General features: G+C 33.0%; 12 protein-coding genes and 2 pseudogenes across 14 annotated transcripts, besides 2 other annotated features; 9 read left to right on the top strand and 5 right to left on the bottom strand.

Moving 5' to 3' along the window:
• Window positions 1-113: 113 nt before the first annotated feature.
• TVAGG3_0642960 (RNA polymerase II transcription regulator recruiting protein) lies at window positions 114-793 on the top strand (the record flags this gene model as incomplete). Its single annotated transcript, XM_001310556.2, has 1 exon — window positions 114-689. One exon carries the CDS (start codon window positions 114-116, stop codon window positions 687-689), a length of 576 nt encoding a protein of 191 aa, XP_001310557.1.
• Window positions 794-1,615: 822 nt separating this feature from the next.
• TVAGG3_0642950 (RNA polymerase II transcription regulator recruiting protein) lies at window positions 1,616-2,872 on the top strand (the record flags this gene model as incomplete). The annotated part of the gene is made up of 1 exon (XM_001310555.2): window positions 2,279-2,872. One exon carries the CDS (start codon window positions 2,279-2,281, stop codon window positions 2,870-2,872), a length of 594 nt encoding a protein of 197 aa, XP_001310556.1.
• A 1,110-nt stretch (window positions 2,873-3,982) lies between these two features.
• On the top strand, window positions 3,983-4,441 carry TVAGG3_0642940 (uncharacterized protein; the record flags this gene model as incomplete). The annotated part of the gene is made up of 1 exon (XM_001310554.1): window positions 3,983-4,441. One exon carries the CDS (start codon window positions 3,983-3,985, stop codon window positions 4,439-4,441), a length of 459 nt encoding a protein of 152 aa, XP_001310555.1.
• Window positions 4,442-4,616: 175 nt separating this feature from the next.
• Window positions 4,617-5,822, bottom strand: TVAGG3_0642930 (nucleotidyltransferases domain 2 domain-containing protein; the record flags this gene model as incomplete). Its single annotated transcript, XM_001310553.1, has 1 exon — window positions 4,617-5,822. One exon carries the CDS (start codon window positions 5,820-5,822, stop codon window positions 4,617-4,619), a length of 1,206 nt encoding a protein of 401 aa, XP_001310554.1.
• A 3,161-nt stretch (window positions 5,823-8,983) lies between these two features.
• Window positions 8,984-9,124: a mobile genetic element.
• A 2,006-nt stretch (window positions 9,125-11,130) lies between these two features.
• Window positions 11,131-11,803, top strand: TVAGG3_0642910 (protein of unknown function, DUF4106 family; the record flags this gene model as incomplete). Its single annotated transcript, XM_051241344.1, has 1 exon — window positions 11,131-11,803. A coding segment is annotated over one exon (673 nt), but the record flags the coding sequence as incomplete, so codon positions are not given.
• Window positions 11,804-12,612: 809 nt separating this feature from the next.
• TVAGG3_0642900 (protein of unknown function, DUF4106 family) lies at window positions 12,613-12,819 on the top strand (the record flags this gene model as incomplete). The annotated part of the gene is made up of 1 exon (XM_051241343.1): window positions 12,613-12,819. One exon carries the CDS (start codon window positions 12,613-12,615, stop codon window positions 12,817-12,819), a length of 207 nt encoding a protein of 68 aa, XP_051087930.1.
• A 27-nt stretch (window positions 12,820-12,846) lies between these two features.
• Window positions 12,847-22,381: part of a mobile genetic element that runs on past the window's edge.
• On the top strand, window positions 13,194-14,239 carry TVAGG3_0642890 (annotated as a pseudogene). Its single transcript has one exon. A coding segment is annotated over exon 1 (1,046 nt).
• TVAGG3_0642880 lies at window positions 17,098-17,680 on the top strand (annotated as a pseudogene). Its single transcript has one exon. A coding segment is annotated over exon 1 (583 nt).
• On the top strand, window positions 17,715-18,134 carry TVAGG3_0642870 (protein of unknown function, DUF4108 family; the record flags this gene model as incomplete). Its single annotated transcript, XM_051241342.1, has 1 exon — window positions 17,715-18,134. The coding sequence occupies one exon, from the start codon at window positions 17,715-17,717 to the stop codon at window positions 18,132-18,134; it is 420 nt and encodes a 139-aa protein (XP_051087929.1).
• TVAGG3_0642860 (uncharacterized protein) lies at window positions 18,151-18,603 on the bottom strand (the record flags this gene model as incomplete). Its single annotated transcript, XM_051241341.1, has 1 exon — window positions 18,151-18,603. One exon carries the CDS (start codon window positions 18,601-18,603, stop codon window positions 18,151-18,153), a length of 453 nt encoding a protein of 150 aa, XP_051087928.1.
• TVAGG3_0642850 (protein of unknown function, DUF4106 family) lies at window positions 18,640-19,275 on the top strand (the record flags this gene model as incomplete). Its single annotated transcript, XM_051241340.1, has 1 exon — window positions 18,640-19,275. A coding segment is annotated over one exon (636 nt), but the record flags the coding sequence as incomplete, so codon positions are not given.
• TVAGG3_0642840 (uncharacterized protein) lies at window positions 19,528-19,926 on the bottom strand (the record flags this gene model as incomplete). The annotated part of the gene is made up of 1 exon (XM_051241339.1): window positions 19,528-19,926. The coding sequence occupies one exon, from the start codon at window positions 19,924-19,926 to the stop codon at window positions 19,528-19,530; it is 399 nt and encodes a 132-aa protein (XP_051087926.1).
• TVAGG3_0642830 (organellar and viral DNA polymerase type B) lies at window positions 20,328-20,885 on the bottom strand (the record flags this gene model as incomplete). The annotated part of the gene is made up of 1 exon (XM_051241338.1): window positions 20,328-20,885. One exon carries the CDS (start codon window positions 20,883-20,885, stop codon window positions 20,328-20,330), a length of 558 nt encoding a protein of 185 aa, XP_051087925.1.
• Window positions 21,062-21,263, bottom strand: TVAGG3_0642820 (organellar and viral DNA polymerase type B; the record flags this gene model as incomplete). Its single annotated transcript, XM_051241337.1, has 1 exon — window positions 21,062-21,263. A coding segment is annotated over one exon (202 nt), but the record flags the coding sequence as incomplete, so codon positions are not given.

Below are 22,381 nucleotides of genomic sequence, written 5' to 3'. Positions count from 1 at the left end.
TTTAAATATCATTTATTGTTTATTAATTTTATTATTTATCAATTTACACACATTCAATATTTCTGAAGCGAGCAGGTCAGATTGTGAGGAATTGAAATTTAAAGTTCATTATTATGGAAGACGAGCTACAACTCCTTTTGGCTAAACTTTCAGACCATGAAAAGGAGCTATTAAGGACATACTTCCTCAACCAAAATGTCCATAGTAAAGTTAGGTCCCAATTCACAAAAGAAGAAGACGCAAAGTTAATTCAATTAGTTCAGAAATACACAGCCAACAACTTTAATGCCATTGCGAAAGAGCTTCCAGGTAGATCCGTTAGACAATGCAGAGAACGCTGGAAACATTATCTCAGCCCATCAGTGAGAAATACCCCTTGGACAGAAGATGAAGATAATCTTCTAAGGATGAAATATTATGAATTGGGACCAAAGTGGGTTGAAATTTCCTCTTATTTCCAAAACAGGACAGACGTAAATATTAAAAATAGATGGATTGTGCTGATGCGCAAGGATTCAAAGAACATACTTTCAGTATCTCATGCTAAGCGCTCACCACCCACAGTAGTTGGTGAAATTCATCACGGCATTGCTTTTGATTCAATTGATTTTACATATGATAACTCACAAATGTCTTTCGATTCTAATTTTGAACCGCAACAACTATCAATTGAGGAAAATTTCTTATAATTTTTTAGATCCGATTACTGTATTTCTACTTGCTATTGTAAAATATAATTTTTTTATAAAGAAGTTTCAAAATTTATAGTTATTTATTTTCTGCTGGAATTAAAGATGCTGCTTTCTACTTAGAATTCTCATTTCGTAAAAGAAATTTCAACAAAGTTTGAAAAAATTCAGTATTTTTAAGTATTATTGAGAATACGGATTATCCATATTCCAAGGAGACTGATAATGATTTTTTAATGATCCGACATAGTTCAATGATATTTCAATTTTTGATACATTGCATAGAATTTTTTGATAGAAAATTCAGATATAAATTTGGCAAAATGACATCATATATATAAACCACTTATATCAGAGTATTTTTAAAAACTCATAAAAATGTAAAATTTTATATTTCCGCTCATTTTTTCTGAGAATTTCGATTTTTTTAAACTGTTGCTTAGTATTGAAAAAAAAATAAGTTCATGATAGAAAGGATTATCAAAGCTGACAATTTGTAATCTAAGATATTTTTCGTTTTAAAGATTTATTCATCAAGTAAGAACATAAACCTTTGCAAAAATTTTGTATTAACCTTAAAATATAAAGTTATGAACTAAAATTTCTCCATAAATAACAGAGAGTCTTTTTATTGAATTCGACTCAAGTACAACAGTTGAGATACCTAGCTCAGTTACAAACCCCGAAAATTATTACAATATTACAATTGACAAAGGATTTACATTTATTCCGAAGTATTGCTTCTCTCGTTTTTCAAATCTTATTAATATCACTCTTCCAGAATCAATGTTAGAGCTTGGAGATGAGCCGTTTTATGGCACGAAAATACAATACATTTATCTTCCAAAAAATATAGGCACTCTTTACAAAGCAAACTCCTTTGATTCATTACAAACTTTAATGCAAATTGATGTCGATGAAGAAAACAACAATTACTGCTCAATAGACGGAGTCCTTTTCTCGAGAAACATGTCATTTTTGATTCATTTTCCTGCCTCCAAAAACCAAAGTTTTTACACCATTCCTAATACAGTAACTCAAGTACTGTATGGTGGGTTCTGCTATCTTAAGTACTTAAAGTACCTTGTTGTTCCAGAGTCAGTTAAGTCATTTCAAACTGCATGCTTCAGCAATTGTGAAGTTTTGTCAAATATTACAGCTTTTAGAAAATACAACCAAGGGAAACTTATTTTCAGAGATGCAACATTTTCTAATACAATATTTCAGCAAGATAATATCACTTACATTTACTCCAATGAGTATATTAAGACTTGTAATAATATTTGTGTTTATCATAATCTAAATTTCGCCAAGGATGTCTTCATTTTAATGTATCTTTCGTAAAGAGTAATGTGTATTTAAAAGAAATTGCTTCCTTTTTACATTTTTGATTTGCATCTGAAAACTTGAATCGCATTTTTAGTTCTCACACGTTTGTATTTTTTTGCTGGTTGTAAAAATCAGCAAGTTCCTCATTATGACCTTTTGTTCGATAAAGATAAGAATTATTCTTTTATACAGTATAAAACTGCAAATGTGCTCATCATGCATTTATTAGTTATACATAATTTACAGATTCATAAATTTACATGGAAGATAACAAAGCTCACAAGAAGACTCATGAAAAATCAAGCCACGTCAAGTTTACTCCCGAAGAAGATAAAAAGCTTAAAGAGATCGTGGATCAAGTTGGAACAAGCTCATGGCCCAATGTTGCAAAATATTTGAAAGGACGATCATCTCGACAATGTAGAGATCGTTGGAATCATTACCTTTCTCCAACAGCTAATCTTGCTGAGTGGACTCCACAAGATGAAGAACTTTTGCTTACATTGTACAGACAATATGGCACCAAATGGGCTTTTATCTCAACACATTTTCCAGGCAGAACAGCAGCATGCGTCAGAACTCACTGTTGTCGCCTGCAAAGAATGATTGAGAGAACAGCTTCAAGACCTCAACATCATACCCAGCAGGTTCAACAAAGTCCTATTACCATGGTAAATATTGTACCTGATTATGGGCAAGTTGTTCCCCAAACATACATTCCACAACAAGTACCACAGCTTATACCACAGAGAAATTCATACTCTGCAACTCCTCTCCCTTCAATATATCAATTAATATTATATATTGCGGTAGTTTATTATTTAAGATCAATAAGAATAACTACATGCCTTTGATCGTTAATTAATATTGGCATGAAGAGTTATTGATTTATTGTCCTTGTAAACTGTAAGTATTATTATAGTTACTCCATGTTTCAGTTTTATCTACGTTTAAATGAAAACTATATTTCATTTCTCATTGTTTGTGACTTAAATTCATTCATTGCCCTGATAAACTATCAAAAATTATAAATTATGACGATTACACAGTATTGTTTTTCGTATATTGCTTTCATTTAATCCTGTTCGTATTGAATTGAAAATCAACAATTTGAATTATTAGCTGCAATTGCTGCAATTATCATTGTTTATGTAAGTTTATCCTAATAAGGAAAAAAGCTAGATAAATTTCGGCTAATTGAGCAATAGAATTTAGACAATAGCAAACTATGCTTTCAGTTTACTCCATTTAAAAAGTAGATGCTTAGTATATTGCTTTAAATGAAAAAATCACTCAATTTGAAGCTTCATTAAGTCAAGGGTTTGAATTCCATCTTTGATAATCAAAAATATCAGTAAATTTTCCTTGGCTAGAAGAGATTTCTTATAAGCCAGATGTTATCCATCTCACTAAGTGTTAATATGTTTTTTTGAACCCAATTTTATGTACTCGGATTTCATGCAATCTTTTCTTTAGCATCTAACTTCCATATTGCTTTCAATGCTAACAAAATTCAAAATCTAAATACGGTAACACTCAATTTGATATGATTCTTCATTCTATTTGATTTAAAGTAATTCAAATAGTGTTTCATATAATTCATATTGGAATTCATATTTAATCAATATGATACTTTTGTTTTCCAGAGAATTGAGGATTTACTTTCGATATTAATCAAATTGTTTCGATTTCTCGATAAAAAAACTAAAATTAAGAGAAGTTTAAGCTTAAAAGTTGATCACATACACATAACACGCAATATACTAACTTATCGATTCTTTACCGATCTTTGCGGTAAGAAAGCCAAATCAGAACATGAAAAAAATTTTAAAATCGAAAAACAATATTTCATTATTCAGTCTGAATACAATAAAATTACGTATTTTTGATGCGGAAACTAACCTTTTGGTATTCAATTTTTGAGAAAGTTTGTTTGAATATTTATTTATTACTTCCCTTTATAAATGACTACAAGCAGTAGTCTTATTAGTGTTGTCACAATACATCTTACAATTCACAGGGATAACGTAGATCTCAAAATAGACTTCCCTTTTGATACAAGAACTGATAATATCGATGAAATTGTTTCAGAATTAGCCAAAGAATGCTCATTATCAGATCCAGAAAGAGAAGAAGTGAAAAACTTAATACAGACACAGATAATTAAGGCGCAGAATGGTGCCAATATGTCTATTCCAAAAGTAGATTCATTTGATAACGTTACATCAGAGCCTGATCTATTAGATAGCTCAGATGATGAAATAATAAACGATCCTGAATACCAGGCATTGCTTGAGAGACAAAGAAAAGAAATAGCCGCAATGGAAGAGAATCATCTCAAGCAGCAACGCGCATTAGTTAATGGTAATCTTACTCCATCTAGTACTCCTAAGACCTGTGATGATCTCATTGTTTTCAGTTAAATTTTGTTAATATACAAATAAAGTTTATTTATCATGAAACTCTTCAAAAATAATACATGATACTATTTTACTTTCAGATATTTTAAAACTCAAATTCATTTTTTTTTGGATTAAAAAATATATTTTCTTATTTGTGGATGATTTTGAATAAATGATAAATAACAAACAATTTTACTTATAGTTTGCGCATTTCGCGCTTTACTTTCGCAATCTTTTTCTCTAATAAATCTGCTTTATCAGCTAATTCTTCTTTTTCTCGTAAAACTCTTGACTTTGATATACCTTGTTTAGGTGCCAATGCCAAAATACGCTCTGTCTCCATCTTCTCTGCTTGCAATGAACTTAATAAGTTCTCAAGTTCAAATTTAGACATTCCACTGACATCAAAGTCATCAGTATCAGTAGGTTCTGGCACCCCAAAGTGTATATTGTCAACTAATGCAGCTTTCTTTGGTTGAAGTGTTTGATTTGGAGGAGATTTTTGTTGTTCAACAAAGTTATCATTGAAATCTCGTTTTTGTTCAACAGGAATTTGTGGTGGATCGTAAGAATTAGGTGGAACATAAGGTTTTATAGCAGGAATATCTGATTGTTGTTCAAATGGTTTACCAAAGTCATTAAAATCATCAAAATATTTTGTATTTGTTTTAGGTCGCATATAATCTTCGTAGTTGAATGGTTCATATGTATTCTTTTTCGAAATATTATCTTTCCCAAATGAGTTGTTCTTAGAATTGTCTAATTCTGCCTCAAGTTCACTAATCCTGTTTCGAGCTTCTCTTAATTGAACAACCATCTTGTTGTAGAGATCTAGTATTCGCTGATAATCTTTTGTAACATGATCATATTCTTCTTGAAGTTTCATTGCCATTGATGTTTTTGCTTCTGTCATAGATTCTTTTCCTGCAAGTATTTGTTCGAGTTGTGCAACACGTTCTTTCAGATTTTCATTGATCTGACGTTCACTTTCAAGTAAATTTTGAGTTTCGTGAAGAGAATCTGAATAATGAGTAGAAACTTCGCGTTCGATTTCAATTTGTTGTTTGTATTCGACTATCTGGCGATTTTCTTTTCGTAGAGTCGAATTTTCTTGTTCTAATTTCTTAATCATCTTTTGTAATTCGTATAATTGGTCAGTAGATTCCATTTCGCTAACTGATCGAAGACAACTTTCAATATCAATGTCGATGTTTTTATTTTTCTTCTGTTTTTTTGCAGGTATATTTGAAACTGAATCTTCTAAAATAGAAATTTGCGAATCTGAATCATATTGTGAATAATCCTTATTAGAAACGCGATATGAATCCTTTTCATCAATGGTCTGGTCCGTTTTCATTTGTCTTTGTTTCAGAACACGAGCAAATGCAGGTAAAGAGTCCATTGAACGTTTAGATTTTTTTTTATTTTCAATTCAGGCATTTCGAGAAAAATATGATGCATACAAATAGGTTAGAGATAAAAAAGCTCCAAAATTCAATACTTTACCATATGCAAAATTTCCCACTGTATACCTCATAAGGAGCAATTTCTCCGTTGAAATGAGAAAACTTGCTCGCAATGCGGAACAATTGCGAGCAAGCTTTCTCATTTTATATAAGAAACTAAAGGCTGTGAGGCACTGATCATATGATTAGTGCCCCACAGCCTTTAGTTTCTACTAGAAAGCTGGGAAACTTTCTTGAAATGATAACTTATTCAAAGAAAGTTTCTCAGCTATCTGATTGGATTTGCTCCTTATGAGGTACGTATTCATATTATGTACCTCATAAGGAGTAAATTCCTCGTTGAAATGAGAAAACTTGCTCACAATGCAGAACAATTGCGAGCAAGTTTTCTCTTTTTTTTAAGAAACCAAAGGCTGTGGAGCACTGATTATATATTAGTGCCCCACAGCCTTTAGTTTCTACCAGATAGCTGGGAAACTTTCTTCAAATGATAACTTATTCAAAGAAAGTTTCCCAGCTATCTAGGAGGAATTGCTCCTCATGAGGTATATATTCATACTGTATACCTCATAAGGAGCAATTTCTCCGTTGAAATGAGAAAACTTGCTCGCAATGCGGAACAATTGCGAGCAAGCTTTCTCATTTTATATAAGAAACTAAAGGCTGTGAGGCACTGATCATATGATTAGTGCCCCACAGCCTTTAGTTTCTACTAGAAAGCTGGGAAACTTTCTTCAAATGATAACTTATTCAAAGAAAGTTTCCCAGCTTTCGAGTAAACTGCGAAGGATAACGGCGACTGACAGCAGGTGCTTATCCTGCTGTTCAAAGTCGCTGTTATCCTTCGCTTTCGTCGCTAAGTTTGGTCTGATTGGGAAATGATAACCAAACTTAGCGACAAAACAAGGCACTGCAGGGCGTTGCAGGCGGTATATTGGGAGTATATGGCCTGTAGCGCTCTGCAGTACCTTGTTATAAGAGAACTTTCGGCTGAATAACTATGTTATTCAGCCGAAGCTTCTCCTGAAAACAAAGGGCAGCAAAGGCGGCAGAAAGCAGCGGCCTATTCTGCTGTCTGATCTCGCCGTTGTCCTTTGCTTTCTTTGCCAAATTTGGTCTTTCACAATTAGACCAAATTTAGCAACTTTAAGCCTCATCCAAATGGAGCGATTCGATTTGGAACGAGAGTAGCATCCATACTCCCTGGAAACGGTTGTGCGCGTTCACTGTTCCTCATCGATTCGCTTCATTTGAATTTTTGGCAATTTTTTGAATTATTAAACGAATTTTTTAAAAAATTTTCTGTCACTTTTTTGTATTTTGTCTCTTTATCGGAAAATTTGCATGCAGTACAACACTTTTGTCTTTTTTTTTGATCGGATCTTGAAACTATACCTAGAGGATATTTCGAACTAAGCTAGACATAGCTATGATCAAAATTTAATATGTCGGGAAAAAGATATTATAATTCACTATATATAGTACCTAATATAGATGATGAACCATATTTTGACATTATATTTATTATTAGACAAAAGATATATTGACATTATGAGAGCAAGTCGATAAGTAGTAAGTGCACCCTTAAAATGAGGGAAGAATTGCTAAAATCAAACATGGCTAACATGTGAATTTTTTTGATTAATTTCACTGAATGAACATTTCAATTTCAAATAATTTGGGGAGGAAAAAAAATTCACTTCAATAAAGAACAATCTCATTCAGATAAACTTTTTGAACGTAACATATTTAGATATCTGGAATGGAAATATTTGGTTAGAAGGGAATCTTTTCATATAGATTTTGGAAAGCAGTTTATTTATGAAGTCAGTGATAAAAATGAAAATGTTAAAATATGAGACATAAAAAGAAAATGATTATGTTGGTAGAGGATTAAATATTGGGAGATGCAAAAATTTTTCATTTGGTTGAATTTTTTTATGTCATTTTCTTTTTCCAAATTATTTTCAATTTTAATTGCTGCTTCACAAAGTCCTGTAGAAAGATGTGATAATTCGTTGTAAAAATTGTTTATTGGATTTTGTACCACTACATTATTTGCTGAATGTAATTCATAATCACAATTAATGATTGTAGCTAAACTTGGCGATGAATGAATATAAAATGTTTGTCGACAATTATTATTTTTGATTGAACAAGATTCCAATGTAACTGTTGCCGCTTCTAAAAAAAAATATTTGTATTAACATTGTTTCTAATGATATTACATAAATAAAATTGATGAGTACCACTGAATTTAATCCAAAAACATGCACGACTTGCTTTATTATCAATGAAAGATGATTGACTGATGTTGTATTTCTGATTTGACCAAATGTCAAATGAAACATCTCTAAAACATTTGTTATTTGTTATGTTATTTCGTGAATAACTAAGATTTCCGTATTCTAAATGATTAATTGAATATCCTATATCTATTGAATATCCACAATCAAAGACTGTTGAATCTTCAAAAATGTTTTTGTTGTTTGTATTTGATTGATCTATATATGAACATAAAAATACCCCTTCACTATGACGTGTTTGTATAGATTTTGTGGCACATGTTTGATAGATAACACAACTTCCTTTTTCAGAATAAACTGTAAAAGATGGAGTTTTTGTGCCATTGAATCCAGAAATAGAAATAAGAAGTTTTGTTTGATCACCTTTGTCTATATAGACAACAATATCATTAATTCCATTGAATAAACATGTTGTAACATAATAATTTCCTGATACAGTTGGACTTAATATTTCATTTTCAGTGTGATTTTTGGTGATAACTGAATTCTCATAAAAAAGTGTCCAAGTATCAATACTTGGACCAGAATCGAAGAATAGTCTCAATAAGTGTTTCATTTTTATATAATTGATAAAAATATTTGAAATAATTAGGTATAAAACCCTGTTTAGTACACAAAGAATAGTTTTCTTTTAATATGAGCATAATATTATTTAAGTATAAAGAATGTATAATTAAAGTTACAATGTCATTATGTTTATCAAGGGATTAAATCCCTTGAAATTGACAATCAAAACATTTTATGTCACTTTTTGGTATTTTTTATAAAAATTTTTGTTGGCATTTTTTAAAGGTGCTCTATAACGATAATGTAAACATCACAAAAATAACCTTATTAGAACTCGAATGTATGGATTATCCGGATTCTAGGTACTTATTTTAATAGCCTTAAAAGTGCTTTTCTGAGAGTGGTCTATCGTCTATAGGGCACCCTGAAGGCGCAAAGAATTAATTCATATTTTACACTTCAAAATCAATTAGAATACAATTGTAGTCATAAGGAAAATATTCTCTATGAAAGTATCTCAAAAATATTCTAAAAATAGAATCTTCTGGGTTATGGTTGGAATTGGCGTCACCGTGGCGTCATGATGTAAACTTCTCAACATTGAGCGGTTAAGTCGAGACGCCAGCGAATTTTAAAATTTTGAAAGGGCTTTGGCGTCACTAAAAACGATCTGAAAATTATCTTTTGTTACATAAAAACGATCATCTAATAATAAAAAAAAAAAAAAAGGTAGTGGGGCTTCCAGGCACTTCGTGCCTTCTAGCCCTGAAGATGATTAGTATAAATGAAGTTATATTCGGAGGGCTTCCAGGGGCTGCGCCCCTTCTAGCCCATAAGAAATTTTTCCCAAGACCCAAGAGGAGGACCGAACCCCAGCCGGTGATACTTTTTGTTTCACTTTTCACAAATTATATATGTTTTCATGTTTTGTCAAGACTTCTTCGTAATGAGTGTAAAGGACCAAAAAATATATTTTAGGTGAAGAGGTGAGATCTCACCTGTTTTCTCACCTGTTTTCTCACCTCATGAATTTTCATGATTTCATCGTAAATGTTTTGTCAAGACTTCTTCATCGTAAATGTTTTGTCAAGACTTCTTCATCGTAAATGTTTTGTCGAAACTTCTTCATCGTACATGTTTTGTCAAGACTTCTTCATCGTAAATGTTTTGTCAAGACTTCTTCATCGTATATGCTTTGTCAAGACTTCTTCATCGTACATGTTTTGTCAAGACTTCTTCGTAATGAGTGTAAAGGACCAAAAAATAATGTTTAGGGTAGAAGGTTAGATCTAACCTCTTTTCTAACCTCTTTTCTAACCTCTTGAATTTTCAAGACTTCTTCATCGTATATGCTTTGTCAAGACTTCTTCATCGTACATGTTTTGTCAAGACTTCTTCGTAATGAGTGTAAAGGACCAAAAATATATTTTAGGTGAAGTGGTGAGATCTCACCTGTTTTTTCACCTCTTTTCTCACCTCAGTTATTTTCATGATTTCTTCGTATATGCTTTGTCAAACATGAACGTATATGCTTTGTCAAGACTTCTTCATCGTACATGTTTTGTCACTTTTCTGTCACTTTTCAGGTAAAAACATTTTTATTATTATATATAAATGAATTTTACAAAACCGCCGTTACCGTTCTTTGGAAATAAGAGTAGATGTAAAGATATTATATTGAGAGAACTTAAGAAACTACCGAATGGTCTAACATTTGTAGATTTGTTCGGTGGAAGTTTCTATATATCCCATTTATGTCATATAATATTCCCAGACTCAAAGATTATATGCAATGACTTCGACAACTATATGGACCGTCTCAAACATATTCCAGACACAAACAATATATTGAAAGAGTTAAAAGAAAAGATACCTATAGGTAAGATGGAACGTATACCATTAGATAAGAAAAATATTGTGAGAGAGGTTTTGAAAAAAGCAGAATATATAGACTGGGATAGTATATCTGCTAGACTATTATATAGTGGTTCTATAAGAGTTCATGACATTGAAACACTTATGTCAAAAGTTTTATATCTTAACTATACAAATGTTTTCAAAGAGGACATAGAAAAATATATTGAGGGTATAGAGTTTGTGAGATGTCATTGGACAGAGTTGTATGAAAAATATAAAGACAAGGAAAATGTTTTCTTTATAGTGGACCCGCCGTTCTATAACACATGGGATTTTCAATACCAAGTAGACTGGACTTTGAGAGACTCTTTAGAAACTTTAGACGTTATACATAACCATCCATGCTTTTACTTTACATCCGATAAAAGTGGTTTGGAAACCGTTATGAGATGGTTAGAGGACATACATGACTATGAGTTTATATATGACAAGATAGAATATGAGAGAGGTCCTATAAACTGGAGAAAGTGTCATATAAACATCTGTCAAAAACCGCTTTTTAACTTCACTTAAAATGCCACGTAAGCTACGTAAGAATATACGTAAGAGGAAGAGAGCATTGAAACATCCAATAGTAAAACTGACACCACAACAACAGTTGCAACAACAAATGATGAATGACCCCACTATGTTGCAACAAATGTCAAGCAACCCTATGCTTTTAAACCGAGTTATTGGTGCACAGAGCGGAGGTTTAAGAGCGGCACTTTTAGCGAAAATGGCAGGCTATGGTGGAGCTGCAGACGGAACAGCTTATAACCCTCAAAGTCAAATGAATTTGAGTTCACTCAAAAATCAAATAACAGATGTCAAAAAGTCAAACATAGACATACAGAAACAAATAAGTGAAAACGAAAAGAAACTAGAATATGACAGACAGACAAAGAAACTCAATGAGTTAAACGTAGAGAAAAAGAAGAAAGAAGAACAACTGAAAGAACTAAGTACAGAGGAATATGCGAAAAAAGTGTCAGAAAAAGCAGCAGAAGTAGCAAAAATGGAACAAGATGTTATAAATTTGAAAAACCATACTACTCAATATAAAGTACTGAAAGATGAAGAAATAAAACAAAAAGCCCTGAAGACATATATGGATAGCGATGAGTATAAAAAAGAAGTTGAAGCAAATGTAAAGGCAGAAAAACTTTTACAGTTGCAAAACCAAACCGTACAGTATGAAAACTTAGCACAAGAAAGTAAAAATAACGACGCAGCCGTGCAAAAGGCAATGAAAAGCGCAGAATATATAAAAGCTAATAATGACTGGTTAGATGCCCAAGCCAACGCTAAAGCAGCCCAACTTATAGGGTCAATAAGGACAAAAATACAAGCGGATGAAGACAGTTCAAATGAAGCTTTAATGAATGCTGACTTTAAGAATGCCTTCGAAGCTCTTCATAGTAAGGTGAAACTAGTGAACGACTTCTCATCTGGAAAGAAACTGAAGTCTGAAGGTTTCGACAAAGAGTTAAGAGAAGTAGCACAAAATATGACGAAAATAACAGATGCAGCAACGAGACAGGCAGTTCAAAGTGCCTATGACGCCGTTAGAGCAACTGTTGTGGAAAGTCAAGAAAAAGAGTTACAAAAGACCAAAACAGACCTAGTAAATGCTTTCTTAAGAACGAAAGGGCAGGTAGGACATTATGCTGCAGATGGAACATATGTGCCAGCTGGTGGAACATATATACCACCAGATGAGGTACAAGAAACTCAACAGGAAGAAGTTCAGATACAACCAGACATGGAAGAAATAGTTCAGCAACAACAGCTAGAAGAGCCTGAAGGAAACGAACATGTCCCTCCTTTGGAAACTACAGAAATAAATGACGCAAGACTGAAACAGTGGGTAAAAGCTTTCCCATTCACAAAAGATATTATTGGTAACATGGAAAGAAAACCAGAATGGCTACAAAAACATATATTTGGAAACGAGCTTATTCCATATGGACAGGCTCTGTTTGAAGAGCTTGAACCGGAAACTCAGGAAAGAGTCATGCAAACAATACGCGAAGACTCAAATACAAACTATGACAAAATCTTTCTAGGATATAGGTTACCTGAGATGGGCGACCAGAGCCCAAAGGCAAAAAGGACATGGGAAATTTACAACATACTAGGTGAACATGAGGCAAAGATGCAACAAAACTCAGTCAGGAAGAAAGTAAAGCTTGGTACGAGTGGGTTCTATTATGATATATAAATCCAACTATTCTATATTTTTACCCATATGAAATGTACGCCGCTCAGAATATAACGCCAACAGTTTTGGATGCCATGAACGGAAATGTTTCCGAATGGTATAACGAATGCGACAATGCCATTAGAAGGTCAGAAATAGTTCCTGGAACTTACGAATATACAACTGCTGTTTCTTATGGAAACGTAGGTGAGTTTGGAGAAGGTTCTTCAACAACAGTAGATATTGCTTGCGACAGGTTTCATATTATTTCTATTGACAACTCATTCTTATACGTGGAACAAGACATTGAAATAAAACCTTCTGCCAAGTTGTCTGACAAGAAAGGTTGCAATGGAATTTTCTATGTCGGATACCAATATGCTCCAGAAGTTTTCATGGGATATAAGATATATTCTAACTCTGACTTAGTTCAAACAGTAACATGGGCAAACTATGAATGGTTTGCTTTGAGAAACTCAGTACAACCACAAGCTAGAGAACAAACAGACCAGTATGCAACTATTGAGAAAATAAGAAGACTTGACCCTAACGTTCCAGGAGTTTATGTTGACCTTTCTGGACAAACTGCAGCAGCAGTAACCAAAGTAAAACTGAAACTTAGAGTTCCTTTGTCATCTTTCCTCATCTTCAGGTTTTTAAGATACTTGCCAAACTGGGCAGGAAAAATTTCTATTGAACTTACTCCAAGCAAAATAACTTAGTCATTGCACCAACACAAGACCCATTCACTCTTACAGACGTAAAGGGAACAAATCAAACGTCATTCGCCGAATATTGCAAAGACAAAGTTGACTTAGACTTTGTTTCTCAAACTTCAACACTGAAGTAAACTATTATTTCAATGCTGCTGGAACTGCTTGGGACCCAGTTAAGTTCACATGCGAAAAATTTGAATGCAAGAGAATAGAAAGCAGACTTGCAGTCTATATGTTGGACCCAGATATTTCAAATGCTTTAGCTGCCAAATATATTGCAGTTCCACTTATGTTCCCTATACACCAAATATCTGTCAAAGACTTTGCAGGTGAAGTTGGAAACCAAAGTGCTGACCCAGGTGCAAGAACAGATATTGCTTTAACAACTGCAATGAAACATGCAGATACTCTGTTTGTACTGTTCAGACGAACTATAAATGACTATTCTTGTTTCTACAACCCTGGTATTAAATATCATATAAACATAGATGGCAAATATTATCCAAGAGAAGAATATTCTACAGTTGAGGATATGAGGTCATACAACTTGACATTAGATGCTATGAACTTTAACAACAACTTCACAACAACCATTAACCCTGAAATGCAAAGTTCTATTATGCCATATGTGAAAGTATGGACTCATACAGGAAGTCAAAAAACTCAATATACAAATGGAGACCGTTCAAACTTTTTGGCTTGGCATTCCATTTGCTGACTCAGAAGACTTTATGGGTGGTATTTCAAACTGTTGGTTACAGTTCAAATACAATATACTGGTGACAGAGACGGTCCAGATGAATTGAGAGCAAAGAAGTTTTACAAAACCAATAGCACTTTTCACGGAAGATGCTCTTTTGAAGATTCGTTCGATGAAACCTGCTGGGGCTCCTCAGATTGGCATAACGACAGCTTCCATCGAGCAGATTTTGGCAGCAGGTCAGTAAGTTGTTCTTGAACTGACTTCTCTCCGTCAAATATTGACAGTACGCCAGTTTTGACATAATATTGTATTATAAACTTTCCTTTAGAAATATCGGTCAGTTTTGAAGTTATATTTTTGTCAACGTCAAGAACTTTCACCATCTCGGTTATACCAACTTTCTTTGCTTTATGAAAATATTTAGGTTCAGCAAAGACTGCTATTCTATAACATTTTCCATTGTTTGTGTAAAGAACTATTCTGTCAATGTATTTGTATTGTTTGTGAGTATAAACTTTGTTCTGCTTCAATTCGAAGAGATATCCGAATACGTCCATCTTTTTATTCTAAGTAAAATGTCATTTCCGAAAAATAGAAGCGTAAGTGTTTCAAAAGGTTTAATGGCGGTGGCAGATGTGAAGTTAAATTCACCAACTCAAACAAACAGTCAAAGTGTTATTGTCAATGTCAAAACAGAGATGTTGAAATGGGGAAACCATACGAAGACGAAGATGGTATAACAATTGTTCCTGTAAAAGAACCAACATATCCTGAAGTTAGCAGAGACTTAAGTTCTGTTGCAGATATTCGAAACGACTACCAACAACTGAAAGACAAACTTCAAACTCAGGAGAAGATTTGTCAAGCTTTAAGTATAATGTTAAACTTGGTCGAACACAACCCTGTAAAAGTGAACTCATATGTCATTGCACCTCATGAAGTTTTTGAAAGAACTATTGAAACTTTTGACAGAGGCAGACGATATAAACATCAAAGAAATAGAACCCGACATTAGTTGCTGTGGTGTTTCATATAATGCCATTGACAAGATATACGTTATGAAAGGAGGTGAAAACGTTGAACTTAAAATATAGTTTCCCAGACGTTATAAAAATATTTGACGACCAAACATTTCATTAAAATTTATTTGCTAAGTAAAAATGTCAAAACTTCTTGAAAGATGTTTGAAGAAAAATAATAATAGACTTTATTTCATGTAAAGGACTTTACACACTTTTGAACGATATGAAAGACCCTGTTTTGTTTGTTCGTGTAGACAAAGGAAAGTTCTATGTCTTTACAAAATATTTGAACTTCTTAGACAGAGAACTTCAAGAAACGCCATGTGAAAGTTTAGATGAAGTTCTTCTCCACTTTCAGAAAAACTTTTAAATATATATAAATGGCAGAAGACATAATGGTTTATACTATTACGACTAAAAACCCTGAGTCATATAATTCTATAACAACAAACTTACAAAGTCCTCAAGGACGATATTGTAAACTAACCTTAAACACAATGACGACTAAAGCCTGTTTTGCTCTTTTGACACCAGAAGACTTTATTGTTGTGAATGGTAAAAAATACTCCTTTGAAGATACTTACTCAGATATACCACCAGCAGGTTTTGTTGACTTATTTAATACTTTACGTACGAGTGTAACATGTGCTGCAACTAGAGCAGGTTTCATTATGTTTGGATGTCCGACTGAGTTTACTATAAACGATATGAGCTATAATACAAAACTTATTTCTGGTTTTTACTACCAACAGTTTCCTATAACAGGAAAAGGTGTCATACAAGGAATGTCTATTCCATTGACATTAAGCACACCAATCTTATATATTGTTTCAAACTTAGGTTCAAAGTGTTATTCGAATGTCGACAGAAACTATTATGACCAAAAGATACTTATGCGTATAAACAATACTTTCTCTGCTGGTTTGCCTATTGTTCATTCGAATGCAGAATTTTCAACCTTAGTGAACTCAAACACTTTGGCAAGTATAACGTTGACATTAGTTGACGCAAACTTTGTTCCTGTAAAACTTTTATGTCCTATGTATTTGTCAATGACGGCAGAAAGTTTCGAATTGGAAGATGCAACTGGTGAAAGTATTGTATTACAAGAACAACTTCAACACAAAAGCTCAAGAACAACAAATGCAACAAATGGAACAACAAAGTCAAGAATAAAAAAATAATATTTTTTTTATTTTTATAAAAATGTACAGAATAGATGTTTCAGATTTTTATGACTTCCAAGCATTCAGAAATATGTGTCCATTTAGAGACTATAACAAAGCAGTCGAGAATTTGAAACGTTTAGTCATTTATGTCGACTCTGCCCCAGAATGTTATGTTATGAAAGAATGGGATGTTGTCTTTAACAAACCAAGAGCAACAATAGTGTCTGAACAAGAATGTAGACAGAAACTTAAGAAAATAAAAGTCGTACAAGTTGGCATGAAGATGTTAGATGCTTGGGATATCTTATTGTCAAAACTTGAAGATTTTTCAGTTCGTGGTATAAAGTTTTATACACCTTCTCCAAACTTCTATTCTATCTTCACTGGATATAAATACGAACAAGTAGAATGGAAAGAAAATATTATAGAAGCTTGGTTAGACCATGTCAAAGAAATTATATGCAATGGAAACGAAAAAGGTTTATGAGTATATCTTATGTTGGTTTGCAAACATCTTACAACATCCAAGTGCTAAAAATGAAACTGCTCTCATTATAATTGGAAAACAAGGAACAGGTAAGAACACATTCTTTACAGATATTTTGTGCAAACTGTTAGAAGGTTATTCGAACCCTAATATGACAAACTTAGAAAACATCTGCGGTAAATTTAACTCTTCAATTGAGAATATGAAACTTATAGTTTGCAATGAACTTCAAAGTATAGATACAACAAAAGTTTTGAACTCAGATGCTTTGAAGAGTCTTATAACAGATAAAGTTGGAGTTGTTGAAAGAAAATATAAAGACAAAGAGTTGTGAAAATGTTGCAAACTTCATTATGGTTTCAAACAATGTTGTTCCGATGAAGTTAGAAAGTTCTGACAGAAGATATGTAGTTGTCAGAACGTCAGATTCTCATATGCAAGATACAGAATATTTTGACGACTTAGCAGAAACTTTGACATCTGACTTTTACAACCACTTGTTCTCATATTTCATGACATTAGATATTTCTAAGTTCAATCCAAGACAAATTCCACATACCGAAGAGAGACAAACATTGTTAGAAGCAAACAAGAGTGTATATGAACTGTTCATAGATGAAACTGACTTTGTGTCATTAGATGAAAGGTCATTGTACGATTCGTATAAACAATATTGTCAAGAATATGGTTATATGACAGCGTCTAAACGAACATTCTTGGCAAATGTCAAAAGTCTTTTAGACGTACAGAATGGTGTATATACAAAGAAAAATTTTTCTGAGTAAATTTAAAAAAAATTTTTTTTATCCGATAGAAAAGATGACGAAATATATTTCAGTAAACAAGTACATGTCAGGACTTAAAGAAGAACTAGACCCATTCACATATTTGAATGTTTACTTCTACCATTTTGAAAAGTCTTCATTCAGCAAAGTTTGGAACATCGAACCAGTTAAGTTTGCTATTGTGACTAAAAATGGTGCGAAATTTGAAGACTTAGACATAGAAGGTTTGTTAGCAGTCAAAGAAAGTTTTGACAGAAGGTTCTCAAACCTTAAAGAAGGCAAAGCATACAAACTTGTTATACCTTATGAACCAAAGAAAGCAGACGACTATGAATATTATGAGTCTAAGATAGTTGAAGTTCAAGGTAAATTGGGTAAAAAGATTTTAGAGTCTAAGCCAGTGTTTGCCCCTAAAGAGGAAGAGAACATTGACATTGACCCAGAAATGTTCTAAAAATAAAATTTTATTTTTACATGTCATATCTCCCCTTCTCTGGAATTGGTTCAGGTTCTTTCTTCTCTTCTTCTACTTTCTTTTCTTTCTTTTCTCTCTTCTTCTTTTCTGGTGGAGTTATGTCAAATTTGGCGCAACCATATTTATGTAAAAGTTCTTTGTCCTTTAATAGCTCATCTATTCTGTTTTTTATTTCATCTTCAAGAACAGCGCATGTGTCTTCTTTGCATTCTAAGAAGTTTTGTTGGACTTCATCTCTCCAAGAGGCGTCATCTCTGTCAACAAGTCTGTCATTGACAAATTTTAAGACTGCTCTGCTTAATGTTTTATGGTTCTTGTCATATTCCCAGAAACAGAACTTTAGAACAAATTCACCTTTCTTGTTTACACTATGTAAGATTTTATGGTCGACAGATGTTTTGCTGTCAAAAAGTTTGTCTCGAATATAGATAGCGAAATCGCTAGACATTTTCTAAAAGATAAAAATTTTAATTTTTCTAAAAATATGTTAGAAAAAAAGTTTGCTGACATTGACAAGAAATTTGAGAATGTTTTAAACAAGAACAAGAGGAAGTTAGAAAATTCTCAGATAAAGCCTATACATGACAAGTTCTTATTTGCTCAGAATGGTATAACAGGTCTAATTGCACCACCTGGGTCGGGTAAGACTTTCACTTATCTTAAAATGGCTGCACAACAACAAGAACTAGATGAGAAGAACCCATTCTATGAGTTAGTTGTTATTTGTAGTACTTCTGGTCAATTTGACCAAACCGTCAATTCGTTCAAAGATATTATAAAGAAGTCTAAGTTAGTATGTATAAAGGATACTGAGTTGTTAGATTGGATAAAGAAGTACCAAAGAAGAGTTTTGAAGTATAATGCTATAAATGAGTATATAAATTCTAAGTTCAAAGACCCAAATGAGGAAATGCAGAGAATATTAGAGAAGAAACACTTCAGAAACAAACAGAAAGAGATAGAATACATTTCGAAGAAATTGCAATCTTACGATTGGAAGACTTACCCTCATAGGTGTCTTCTTATCTTAGATGATTTCGCCTCTCATCCTTTGTTAAAGAATAGAGAACAAGATATGTGTCGAATTCTTAAGAAGCTCAGACACTTTAACATCTCAGTCGTAATATGTGTACAGACAGCCAAGAGTTTAAGTAAGGATGTTAAAAGAATACTTACTGACATAATACTTTTCCCCGGATTGTCCGAAGACGATTTCATGGAACTTATGAAAGAGTCCATGGCAGGTAAGTTTGACAGACATGAACTCTGGGAAAAGTACAAAGTCATACAAGACCCTCATACTTCTTTCAGAATTCATATCTACGCAAACAAAGTTCAAATTGTAAAAAGTCAATAAAAATAAAGAGTTCATCTACCCTACTTGTTTGAAGTTGTCAAAATACTCTGTTATTTTTTCCTTTAACAATGGCAAATCTTCTTTGAAGGTAAGAATTGTACAACCTTTCATATCATAGTGTGTTTGAGGTAACGTATCTTGAACTATTTGTTTCACATCTTCATTCGGTGTCATTGAAATCGGTAAGTTTTCGCGATAGAACCAATTTCTGTCAGATTTGTAAATCTTAGCAAGGTCGTAAAAGCTTTTGTTGTTTCTTCTGACTAAATGCAACATAACCATATCTTTATCTTCTTCATTTTCCATCTCTTCAGTATAAATCATATACTTATAGTTCTTTTCCTTTCCTTTTGGTACCGAACGTGGTATTCTTTTCTGAATGCTTTTGTCTTTTGCTTCAAGCTTGTTTTCCATCTCTTCACGTTCTTGTCTATGAATTTCGTCAAGAAGTCTGTAAATATACCAAGCATAACGAGGTGAAGCCCACATTGCAACAGCATTTACAAGAAGTCTATGTACATACCAACCTCTTAAATTTATTGGCAAATTCTTGCGATTTTCATGAGTTTTAGGCAAGGCCGGTTTTTTCCCTACTCGCTGTTCTTCACGATTTTCATGAGTTTTAGGCTAGACCGGATTTTATCGGTCTAGAGAAATTTCATGATTTTCATACGGAATCTCTTCCCTCGGAAAACCGAGGGAAGCAATCTTATGCCATTTTACTCAGAATTTTGTTGCTGAATTCAGCAAAAATATAATTTAGGTGAAGAGGTGAGATCTCACCTGTTTTCTCACCCGTTTTCTCACCTGTTATTTTATAAGCGTTTTACATGAATTGTACGATGTATATTTGAAATCCTAAACAATTTCGTAGCTTCTATTTCTTCTGTCAGTACATCGAATGTTTTAACAATGCCGAAAGTTTCTTTATACTTCTTCTTGACGTCAGATAGAAGGAAATCGTCAGCAGTTGGATAGTTTTTGTTCAGAAATGCTAACATGTCCATTTTATCTTCTGCTGGTTTTTCTGCTTCTTTCTTTAAGTCTGCATAGTCGTTTCTCATTCTTTCTATCTCTTTGACGGAGTAGTTATATTTCCTCATTGCTGCTTTACATTTAGAACATTGTGGGTTCAACTTTGCGTTATATTCTGAAACCTTACCTGCTAAAACAACTAAGGCGTCAATGGTTTTCTTTAACTCAAAAGCTGCTGGTTTTATCTGTTCATTCCATACCTTACCTCTTCTATCTTTATCTCTTATCTGCCATACACATTTTGCAGCTAATGAAACAAAGTTGTCGTATGTTTTAAACTCAACCGATTTATATATGTCAGAAACATTCTTATATACCATGTCGCAATCTTTGTCCATAACCTTATGGTTGCAATGAAAACCAAGGAATTCATAGTTTACCTTACGTATGAACTTCTTTATTTCTACTGAGTCAGTTGCTTTGACTTCAATTTCGTCGAATTCAGGAATAGTTAGTTTTTGTTGTTGGATTTCAGGTAGTTTAGGCAAATGGTCAATAATGTCCTGCATTTCATAAAGATATTCTTCATTTGTTTCATCTTTCGCACTACAGTCTAAATTACTTGTTAAAAGTTCTTGCTTTATCTTCTGGATTTCTGTTTCGAAAGTATATGAAGAAGGAATGAAGCTTTTCATTTCTACTAACATAGATGTTGGATTCATAACTAACGAGTTTGGTGCTGTTGTTTGTATTGTTGTTGTGCCGATTGTTGACATTTCTGTTCTTACATACAAAATAAAAAAATAAATAAAAATAAAACTAACTTTATTTTTTATTTCGGGAAAATTCATGAAAATTCATGAGGTGAGAAAACAGGTGAGAAAAGAGGTGAGATCTCACCTCTTCACCTAAACATTATTTTTGGGTCCTTTACACTCATTACGAAGAAGTCTTGACAAAACATTTACGAAGAAGTCTTGACAAAACATTTACGATGAAATCATGACAAAACATTTACGAAGAAGTCTTGACAAAACATTTACGAAGAAGTCTTGACAAAACATTTACGATGAAGAAGTTTCGACAAAACATTTACGATGAAATCATGACAAAACATTTACGAAGAAGTCTTGACAAAACATTTACGAAGAAGTCTTGACAAATTCAAGAGGTTAGAAAACATGTACGATGAAATCATGACAAAACATTTACGAAGAAGTTTCGACAAAACATTTACGATGAAGAAGTCTTGACAAAACATGTACGAAGAAATCATGACAAAACATTTACGATGAAGAAGTCTTGACAAAACATGTACGAAGAAGTCTTGACAAAACATGTACGATGAAATCATGACAAAACATTTACGAAGAAGTTTCGACAAAACATTTACGATGAAGAAGTCTTGACAAAACATGTACGAAGAAATCATGACAAAACATTTACGATGAAGAAGTCTTGACAAAACATGTACGATGAAATCATGACAAAACATTTACGATGAAGAAGTCTTGACAAAACATGTACGAAGAAGTCTTGACAAAACATGTACGATGAAATCATGACAAAACATTTACGAAGAAGTTTCGACAAAACATTTACGATGAAGAAGTCTTGACAAAACATGTACGAAGAAATCATGACAAAACATTTACGATGAAGAAGTCTTGACAAAACATGTACGAAGAAGTCTTGACAAAACATGTACGATGAAATCATGACAAAACATTTACGATGAAATCATGAAAATTCAAGAGGGTGAGAAAACAGGTGAAAAAAGAGGTGAGATCGCACCACTTCACCTAAAATATATTTTTACTGAATTTAGCAACAAAATGAACGAGGTCAGGATGTATGTTGCTGAATTCATTCATAACACCCTTTGTAAGCTCAT

Source organism: Trichomonas vaginalis, chromosome III (assembly GCF_026262505.1).
Source record: "Trichomonas vaginalis G3 chromosome III, whole genome shotgun sequence".
In the NCBI taxonomy this organism is placed as follows: domain Eukaryota; phylum Parabasalia; order Trichomonadida; family Trichomonadidae; genus Trichomonas; species Trichomonas vaginalis.
This window is presented reverse-complemented; position numbering and strand designations above follow the sequence as displayed.